Raw genomic sequence first — 10,560 nt, 5'->3', positions numbered from 1 at the left:
CATTTCCTAGTACTTTCATATTGTTCTCTAAATTCCTTTTTCCCAGTTCACATTTTATATAGACTCAGAAGACAAGTGTAACTAATCAGAGTCCGGCAGCTCTATAATCTGCAGAAGACGGCTAGGTCCCGTTGTACCCTTAGATTGACCATCTGCTGACGCACTAGGTACTGTAGTATTTCGATCAATTAATCATGTCACGGTCACATTGAGATTTTTGGCCGAAATTTTTCTGCCTGTCACAGGTCACAGCAGATATGTTTGGTCCGAAACTATCCCAAAATGGTAATTTCCAAATTTTTCCGCGCCTCCGGCACGCAGAACTTCCATATAAGGCAGGAGGTCACACCAAATTTTGCCCTTGGCTGAATTGCACATTTCTGCCACATGTGTCACAGGTCACAGGGCTGCAGAATTGATTGAAATACTACAGTATCTGTTAGCAGCCTGGCATGGCCCGAGGACAAGACTCACGTGGTTGAATCATAGATCGCTCGTCTTAACCTCGAGTAGGCATTTGGAGCACTGGCCTTCAACTGTTGAAGAGTCGAGCGGTGTTTCTTATAGATATCTTCGTATACATTTTCGGTGAGCTTGATTGCTTGTCGCTCTCCCGTCTGCCACTCGTCAAGAGCACAGTGAATCTATTAGATCAGATAAGCAGTCGTAAAAAAAATCTTGAGTGAGCGTACCACAGTCGCTGCCAGCGCAATCAATGCATCAGGCATTTCAAGTTACCCACATTGAGACAAATCAGTTGGAAAGGGTGAGTGTACCTCTCCCCAATAAGTAACTTCTTAAATGCTACATACTACATAGACTCTTTTCAAAGCAAGTACTTATTTTTGATATCCTTGACAGGCTTTCATTCAGTATACAATACATCTGGAGTGATATCAAGTAGGAGAAGGAGATGCTCCAAATTCTACTGAGCCTGTGGCACAACAAACAACTTTGGTGCATGCTCGCGGTTGTACCGGTGGTGCAAGAGTGCTGCGGCATAGGCGGGATGTGCAGGGTCAAGTGCATCTGCAGTGGCGCCCTTTCGGGCCGCACAGTCCTTGATAACCTGGATGTCACGCTGTGACAGGAGTGTGCGCAGATGCAACTGATTCTTCTCATCATGCTTGATATGATTGTTGATCACGCTGTGGTAGATTAGCAGAACAATCTCATAAAGGCACATACATACTCAATTAAGGACTCAACAGTATACGGGCGTTCAGATGCTTGTCCGTTGACACGGGAATGGATAATAGGGCCTGTGCGCATGTAGGCAAGGTGAAAGGGGTGGATGGGGAGTGACACCATGTTGAGCATTCCTAATGAGTGTGACTTGGCATAAATACACACAGCGAGTGGGGTGGCATGCATCCCATCACGGTCCAGTTGGGCACGTGCATCTTCCCACATAGTGCGTAACGTTGTTGGATGCTGATCCGGCATGAGCGGGGCAAGATGGTGGACTTGTGGCACAGAGGGCACTTTGTACAGCGACTCTGGGACGGTCTTGATTCCAAGCTCTTCTTCTGCTAGGGCTATGTTCAGAGCAAACAAGTCGACTGTCTTGGCAGGCTCCATGGCAAGGTGGACATTGACCACAAAGAGCCCGTCATGGAGCTGCTCAGAAGAGAGGGAGAGCATATTAAAGGCAGCAATAACAGCATACTGCAGCTGTGCAGAAATGAGATCTGCAGCATGGAACGTTGTTGTGATTCTGGAGAGAGATTGCTTGGAGTTGTCTTCCTGACAGCCTGTCTTGTGCCGTGGCCTGCAGATTGAATATATCATCATCATTTCCTCACAGGAAAGAATGATTTGCACGCACCAGTCTTCCTTCTGACACTGATGATAATAAATCAGTGTGTTGCAAGGGAATTGAGATCAGTGAACACCTTCTTTGAGCAGTATTGTGCAACACCACACTGCAAGTGGATAAGCACCATATGAGGCAGGTTGATGAGCAATGACGGACCCTACCACACCGTCTAAGCTTTCCCTCACCGCCCTCTGGAGCCTGCAGACACAGTGCGCACTTCGAATCAATTGTCGCCCGGCCGGCCCGAACATCCTTCCGCTTGCTCTGCAACTGCTTCGCGAGCCACTTCATCTCTGGTGGTGCTGTATCCATAAAGAATACACGTGGCCCATCCAGCGTATCCTCTTCTGTGTGCTGGGTAGTCATGGTCGGGAGCAAGAAGTGTTAGCGTGTGAAGCGCTGCGTAGCGTGGGAGGTCAGCGGGGTTTGTGCGCCATGCGTGGTCACAGGTCGTGTCCTCTCCGGGCCGACCTTGTTCCAATTAAAGGACACCGTGACCTGACAAGTCGAAGGACACCCTAGCTGTCAGCGACAAGGCAGCGATTCGCCGGCGTTCTACGTCACAGAGAGGTGAATGAGCCCGCGCCAGTGCTAGCCGTTGAGGTTGCGAACACTGTCCTGGTGCAGCAGATGCTCGCGATGGCGGAACGAGTAGCGCTCGTGGAGTCACAGCTGAGAAGGGTAAATGGGGTAGAAAACACGGAGGCGGAGGAGCCACCACAATATTCGACAAGTTAGATAGCATGATATCATTGCTAGCTTATATTTCGATGCTGAACTAGATGCGGACGTTTAGCAAAAAGCACAAAAGACGTGGGGAAAGGTGGCGCAACACAACAACTTACAAGGCTCAAGCCATTCATTTCTTCCCAGCACAAAGAGGGACAAACATGCGCCTTCAATGACGCCAATGGCCACTGCTATTGCCGACGCCAACGCCAAACCCAGCCCCGACTCCGAGTCGGAGGCCTGTTCGCGCCGCTTTGGCTCCCTGCTCGTCAAGCTTGAGCAGCATGTTGAAGCCGAAAGGGCGCCAAACATCTACTTCGGCCGGCGCACTTCCGCGTCGCTCGAGGTAAAATACACCTGTATACGGTGGAAGTGAGGGAGACTCGGAGTCACCAATGCATGAGCAGAATTGCGGCAAAAATAGTCATCATCCAATCGGCGCACCGCGTCACAGACTCACAGCATGTTCCTAGTGAAAGAAACAAAAAGGAAAGGGATAATGTCGCAGAAAGCCGTTGCGTGCCAGCGAGTCGAACGCGCTGCCCGAGAGGTTGATTCGAGGTCAGATTACTGCCAGGGCCACCGCTGGGCATATGCGGGTTGCGGTAGACGTGCCGAGGCGAGATAGGGACGTGACACTTAGGAGTGTGGCGGAGGTGAAGTGTGGTCAGAGTGGAGCAGCGACAGGAAGACGGCAAGTGGAAATTTATTTGGGCTGCGGATTAGACATTTGTGTATTGCAAAAGGCTGAGCGAGGTATGCTATATGACGATAGGGATACTCGTTAGCAGGCGTCAGCGCAAATGAAGGCGAGCGGGCCACGCACGCACCCGGCACCGAGACTGAAGACGACTTCTTCACTCCTCAGCTGTAGCAAGCAGCGCCCTAGCAGACGACTGGATTCGCATTGTGGAAAATGACGAATACGACGCACCTCATGAGTCACGATAAGCTGCGCGTCGGGCCCCATACAGCAAGACGCTCTTCTTTTTCGTGGTGCAGCCACCGCCGCCGCCTGTAACAAGCACAGTCAAAGTCAGGTCAGGACTAGCAGTAAGCAGCGCACCTCTTGCCCACAACTGTCCACGCCATACTCTCAGCTCTGGCTCTCGTCCCTCTCGTCTCAAAACCCTCGCCTATACACCCGACCTCCTATGCGTTGTTACCTACACCTTGTACAAGCTCTGCGCTGGCCGGAGCACCCTCGTTGAGCGCGAACGAGCAGGCGAAAAAGAAGGGGGAGGTGGGCGAAAAGAAGCAAGTCGGCCGTGATTGACGTGCGGCGCACGGACCAGCGCCGATCTCACGTGCTCAGTGCCACGTCAAACGCGTCTTCTTCCCGGCCACCATGTGCGACTGCCTGCGCCTTGCCTGCGCCGGTCCTGTCTGCCGTGCGACGTCTTTGCCTGCATAACAGCAAACATCGCAGGCTCTCTCTCTCACCCCCTGCCGTTCAGCGGCTTCAACTTGGCGCCGCTCGTGGCAGCTCCGAGTCTGTCGTGTTCCTCGCGCGCGCGAACGCGTACCATGCCCGACTGAACGCGAGGACGGTGCGTCATATACTAAGTACACTGGTCTTCTGTCTTCCGACATATCCATACAACAGGCGCTAAGACGTGGGGGAATACCCGCGTGGCTTCATCAGGAAAATAACAAATCCTTGTAGAGGCCTTGTAGGCCTTGTACAAGGTCTACAAGGTCTACAAGGCCCTACAAGGTCGGCCTTGTAGAAGGCCTTGTACAAGCTATGTCCCCACCTTGTACAAGGTCACAAGGCCTTACAAGGCTATACAAGGCATTCACAAGGCCATTCACAAGGACCTTACAAGGATATCTTAGAATACACAATATTGGCAAATAGACATATTTAATGAGATGAGGATGTATTCAATGATCAACTACGAGACATTATCCACCCAGGAGGCCGACACGTACACCAGATGGCCCCGCACTACGAGCAGGAGCAGACACCACTGCGGCCTTTCGTTTCTTCCCCATATTTGTCGCAGCCACACGCGAGCGTGCAATGAGATCGTCCCAGGCGTCAGAGGATAGCATACCGGTAACCTCGTGAAGTTTGATGTGCGTAGCAATATCGTCGACGGCTGGGCGGGCATAGTTGTCCTTGGAAAAGGCAGGAACAGTTTTAGAACGTGTCCCTGATTCCCAGCACTCTAAAGCGCGCTGGATCTAGGTTATATAAGACTACCGAGCATGCTTATCAAACAGCACAACGTACCGCCTGTACCGTCAGGACGAGTGCGGCGCAAGGACGTTCTTTGACGGAGGAAGGTGGGCCCAGATTGCCGTTGGTGTCCTTCGTAATTTTGCAGAATGCTGCGAAGGTGTCGATTACAAACGGGTGGCGAAACACCTGCCAAAGTAAGTCAGCAATATGTACCCACACCAACAACTCTATACCTTGGTCGGCATATAAGTCGTTGATCCCATGTCGTCCACCCCCGTCTCCACGCTCTCGAAGAAAAAGTGCCGATATTCTGTGAAGTCGTCAGATGGAATGATAGTGAGCAGCCTCGCAACGTCAGCCTGAATTTCGGCGGCGGTTTTGTCGGCACAGTAGGCGTCTATGACAGCGAGGGCGGTCTTAGCGAGGCCGTTGGCAACATCAGACATGCGGTCGCTACTCTACAAACGGTCTGTCAGACACTAGGTTTGTCGAATCAAGCACTTACCAGTTTCCACACCCGTCTCGCCTCCTCCGAGTTTTGGTCCACCTCGCGATCATAGGACTCGTTATAGAGCTCGATGACTTGCTCTTTCGTCGGGCGCTCCCAAGGTGGGAGCAGCCCAGCCATATACCCGATAAGTTCCGATCCATACTCGTGCCAGAAGGTCGGCTGGACAACGCGAGGCAGGTGCTCGTGGCGTATGAGGCGAGCGGGAACTTCATTGTGCTGGGGCATTGAGCGGACAGGCACAAGGCCAGGTATTTCGGTCTTCACAATCCCTGCAATAGAAGCGCTCTGCAAAAAGAATGTGTCACCCATCATCTAAGTCGAAAACTTGACTCACCGTCTGACGTGCCGCCTTGACATCGGCCGCTTCCACGTTGTCAGCGTACTTGCTTTCCTCCATGTCGTCCTCGTCTGAAGGCATACCCCATGGGCGCTCGCTGCTACCACCACGCTCCGAATCCTGCCAATCCGACATTGGCACTGACAGCGCCGAGCCCGCAGAGTGAGAACGGCTTGAAGCGCCGTGGTATTGAGATGCTGGTGTACGTGAACGACCACGCTCGTGCGCAGGCTCTGGGGCAGCAACGAAGTAGGAAGGCGTTTTGGTGCGACCGTTTTCCCAGCCGGCATGAAGCCCGCTGACTTTACGTGCCTTCTTGCGCGTTGCTGGAGACGATGACGGTCTGGGAACAGGTGAGTATATGCATTATTTCGGAGCTTCACTCACCTTGCTGATGTCTTGCGCTTCCCAGATAGAGGCGCCCCGTCGTCGTCGCTGTCAACGAGGACAGTGTCGCGTAAATGAGCGACTTCCCTACGCTTGTCGCCCTTGACGGCCTTCGACTTCTTTTTGTGGGCTGGTTCTTCTTCCGAGTCGACATCCATCACCTCATCCGAGCTCTCCTCCTCCTCCTCCTCGTTCTCTGGCTGAAACTCGCCCTCTGTCCCGCTGCCGCTGGAGATTGGGTCTTTGCGAGGCTCTTCGTCGACTGTAGAAGTGGTGAGTGAGTTGTGCCTGTGGAAAATGAAACTCACCGCCATAATCCACAGGCTTCAGCGGCTCCTTGGGCCGCTCTCGCAACTGCCTCTCGGGCAAGTCCACCTCCAACGGATGGTCCAGCGCCTCTGCTGGAGTTGTCACTTTGCGCAAAGACGCTCGCTCGAGCACTGCGGCGTCCACTTTACCTTGCTCGCGCTGAGCAAGGCGGGTCTCCTTGTCGGCAGCTGCAGATGCGCGGTCTTGGGCAGCCTGTGTCGTTGAGCGCCGGGAGGCTTTTTTCATGTCGGGCTTGGCCGCTGAGATGCGGTTTTGGCGTAGGCTCATCCCTGACTCGAGCGTTGGCGGTTGGCGGTCGCCCTTGGGTACTTTGGCGGGCTGAGCAGGTGGTGGAGGAGTGTCGACCACGTTTGGGGATGCTGGCTTCGATTTCGGTCCCCAGGAAGGGGCTTTCGCCCCCGGCTTGCGGGGCATCGTCCAGCGAGGAGAAGGCGGTGGAAAGAGGCAGGAAGAAAAGATGCTTGATGATGGTGCTGCGGGTAGCAACGAGCGGCGATCCCTGGCCGAAAACTTCTCTTGGGAGTTTCCGCTACTGATCGCGTTCGGTCGGACCGGTCTTTGCACTTAACACCCACGACCTTCTCCCCAGTCCTCATCGTAAACGATGGCGACCTTCACGCCCGAAAACATCCCCTGCCCACATTGCCCACAGCTCTTCCGTAGCTTCGGCGGCCGCACACGCCACATCCATGCCAAGCACACAATGCCATCCGTCCATCCCATTCCGTTACAACGCCCGCCGGTGCCTTCGAGCCCGCCTTCGAGCCCCCGGTTCAGCAGTCGAGGGGCATCGCCACCGTTATCGCCGCTTGGCTCCACCGGTTCATTACTGGGTCAGGGCGGCTCTCCCGCTCAACAAGATTCGCCTCTGGGAGAGAATACAGATGGGGTGCGGATCGAGACACATCCAATTCTCGATGGTGCGCTATCTTCTTGCCTCTTTCCTACGACCAACAAACCCCAATAGGCACTCCCTGCGATCGCGATGGATACGATCTGCCGCCAGGCGCTGAAGCAGAACCATGGGATGAACGAGACAAGGATGATTTTGGTGTATTTGAGAGTCGCGCTACCTTCGAATTTGCAGACTTTTTGTATACGCGGGTCCAGATGTCGGGGGAGAACATTAGTCAACTTATGCAGCTCTTTGCGGCTATTACGGGAAACAACCCACCTTTCGCCAACGATGACGACTTATATGCAACAATCGATTCGATTCCGCTGGGTGACATCCCATGGCAGTCATTCAGTGTCCAATACAACGGGCCCCTTCCGGATGATCCTCCCCTCTGGATGACGCAAAAGTTTCAAGTGCGCTCAAGTGTATCTTCTATACTCAGCTAACCTACATATCATATAGGTCTGGTTCCGATCGCCGCTTGCCATCTTTGAGCGCCAACTCGCCAACCCAGATTTCAAAGACGAGATAGATTGGGCTGCGAAGCGAATCTTCCGCAATGGAAAAAGGCAATATACCGATGTGTTCTCGGGAAACTGGGTATGGGAACGCGCGGTATGTTCTCCGACATCACGTTTACTGGTTGCTGAGCTTAAGATAGGACTTACTCGCGCAAGACCCCGAAAATCATGGCGCGTTGCATGTCCCAATCATCACTGGGAGCGACAAGACATGCGCATCCGTAGGGACTGGCAACACGGAATTCTATCCGTTTTACGGAGGTATTGCCAACTATCACAATGAGGCACGGCGTGGTCATCGGAATGGAATTGCGTTGCTGGCCTTTCTTTCCATACCAAAAAGTTTGTCCTCTTCTTTACGAACGTATTCCGAGCTGGCTAATGAATATATTGCCTAGCTTCTCGTCAATACGCTGATAGTGTCGCATTCCGAAAATTCCGCCGCCAGTTATTTCACTCGTCGATTGCTTATATTATGAGCGATCTCAAGCCACATATGAAGACACCCAAAGTCACACGTTGCTGTGATCGTCATTTTCGGCGGGCCATTTACGATTTTTGCGCTAATATCTCGGACTACCCAGAGCAAGTTTTGTATACATGTATTGTTCAGGGCCGGTGTCCCATGTTTGTCCTTCAGCTCTCTTTGATGCCCTTTAGAACTAAGTTGTTTTAGCTGTCTGGCACCTCCCGAGGAACTCGAATCGGATGAACCCAGTCCACTAAGATCTAAGGCGCATACCCAGACACTCCTAGATGCTGGTTATTCGCTGAGAGAGCTCTGGGATGAGTTCGGAATCGTTGGTGATGTTATTGTAGGCAATCGTTGATCACTGATATTGTATTGACTGATCTCAATGTAGCCGTTCACCAATGACTTTCCTCGGGCAGACATCCACGAGTTAATTAGTCCCGACCTGCTTCACCAGATGATCAAGGGTGTTTTCAAGGATCATCTGGTCGATTGGATTGTGGACTATATTGCGACCACCTATGACAAACAGGGTGCTCAGAGAATATTAGCCGACATCGACCGCCGGTACGCTTATCTTTGAGGGTGAATTTTATCTATCATTACTAACAAGTGCAGAATCGCTGTTACGCCTCCTTTTCCAGGTCTGCGAAATTTTCCGATGGGCCGAAACTTCAAACAATGGACTGGTGACGATTCAAAAGGCTTAATGAAGGTCAGATAAATGACACTTGCTTATGGCCTTGGTGAATAATATTTCAGGTGTTTCTTCCTGCCATTTCTGGTCGGATCCCAAGTGGTATGGTGCGAACCGTATCATACTTCATGGAGTTTTGCTATCTGGCTCGTCGTTCAGTCATCAGTGAGGATACACTGAAGGCAATGGAAACGGCCTGGGCGAACTTCCATGAAGCGCGGGAATCTTTCCGTGATGTTCGACCCGAAGGATTTTCACTTCCTCGCCAACATTCTGGTGATCACTATGTGTCTGGCATTCGGAAATTTGGGGTTGCTAATGGCCTATGCTCATCTATCTCAGTCAAGAAGCCTTGGCGCCGTTCTAATCGGAATCAGCCACTGGGTCAGATGCTGCTGACTAACCAAAGGCTTGATAAACTCCATGCTGCCCGGGTTGATTTTGCCGAAAGGGGTATGCTTGATGGTCCTCTCATTCCATTCTTTGAACCTCCCCACCCTCTATCCCCATCCCCACCTCCAGCTCCACTGCAGGGCACTGGCTCCAACTCCTCTTCAGTGCCAGATATCACTCATCGTCGATCTGATGATGATTCTGGGCCTGTTGAGGGCCCTCAGATTGATGCTGAAGTCAAGTTGGCGAAGACATATGGTATGTTCTGTCTCTGTATTTTTGTCTATTATTCAAATCTTACCGATTGATATAGTCCGCAAGATCCCTCGTCATTTGACTTCCTTGGCAATTCATCTCTCGCAACCGCGGCTTCCTGCACTTATCCGGCGCTTCCTATTTGAACAAATCCACCCTGATGACGACAATCTCCCTTCTGACATGGACCTTGAGGCAACCTTCGATCTCAGCACATCTCGTATCTACACATACACCTCTGCCCGTGCAGTCTTTCACGCACCTAGCGACATTTGTGGGATTGGAGGCATGCGACAAGAACGTGTTCGGGCCACAGCTACCTGGTTTTCTGGAGCAGCACGATATGATTGTGCACTTGTTGTACATGATCGTGATGCTCCTGGCATAGAGGGATTCCACGTTGCAAGGGTTCGCCTCTTTTTCTCCTTCAAGTATAACAACATCACATATCCTTGTGCTTTGGTTCACTGGTTCTCAATTTTGGGCGACTCCCCGGAGGAGGATACAGGCATGTGGGTGGTAACACCAGACTGGGTTCATGGACAGTACGGAGTACAGCCTGATATGGCTGTCATTCATTTGGACTCAATGCTGCGTGGAGTCCATCTTATCCCAGTGTTTGGTGAAAGTTATGTTCCAGAGGAGAACTTTGATGCATCAGATTCCTTGGATGCATACCAGTCATTTTATGTTAGCAAGTATGCAGACTATCATGCCAATGAGACTATCTTTTAACTGTTTCAACTTGGAGCACCTTGCAAGGGGGGTTCAAGATCCTTATCAGGCACATGGGGTAGGGGGGAGGGGGGGGGGTCCCCGGGGGGTAAAAAAAACTTTTTGTATATGAAAGATTTAGGCCTTATATGGGTGTAAAGCCACTGAAAATATAGTGTATATACTCCAAATTCTATAGTTCACAACTCTCATACTTATATCTATATACTTTCAGGCCCATGAGCTTGGATAGCCCACTCTGTCATAGGTCTATTGACAGGTAATTGATGAGAGGTGAACATGTTGAAG

At 51.8% G+C, this 10,560-nt stretch overlaps 2 protein-coding genes across 2 annotated transcripts; one reads left to right on the top strand and one right to left on the bottom strand.

Moving 5' to 3' along the window:
* Positions 1-4,456: 4,456 nt before the first annotated feature.
* On the bottom strand, positions 4,457-6,715 carry MIND_00903900 (uncharacterized protein; the record flags this gene model as incomplete). The annotated part of the gene is made up of 7 exons (XM_037365681.1): positions 4,457-4,738; positions 4,788-4,922; positions 4,970-5,194; positions 5,242-5,532; positions 5,582-5,927; positions 5,972-6,233; positions 6,280-6,715. 7 exons carry the CDS (start codon positions 6,713-6,715, stop codon positions 4,457-4,459), a joined length of 1,977 nt encoding a protein of 658 aa, XP_037218923.1.
* A 190-nt stretch (positions 6,716-6,905) lies between these two features.
* Positions 6,906-10,272, top strand: MIND_00903800 (uncharacterized protein; the record flags this gene model as incomplete). The annotated part of the gene is made up of 10 exons (XM_037365680.1): positions 6,906-7,221; positions 7,269-7,612; positions 7,662-7,814; positions 7,861-8,062; positions 8,119-8,347; positions 8,397-8,535; positions 8,584-8,759; positions 8,811-8,907; positions 8,955-9,549; positions 9,596-10,272. The coding sequence occupies 10 exons, from the start codon at positions 6,906-6,908 to the stop codon at positions 10,270-10,272; spliced, it is 2,928 nt and encodes a 975-aa protein (XP_037218922.1).
* Between the last annotated feature and the right edge of the window lie 288 nt (positions 10,273-10,560).

This window comes from Mycena indigotica (assembly GCF_014461135.1).
Source record: "Mycena indigotica strain 171206Taipei chromosome Unknown Mind.scaff0007, whole genome shotgun sequence".
Taxonomy (NCBI): Eukaryota; Fungi; Basidiomycota; class Agaricomycetes; order Agaricales; family Mycenaceae; genus Mycena; species Mycena indigotica.
Note: the sequence above shows the minus strand (reverse complement) of the source record. Positions and strands in the feature narration are given on the sequence as shown.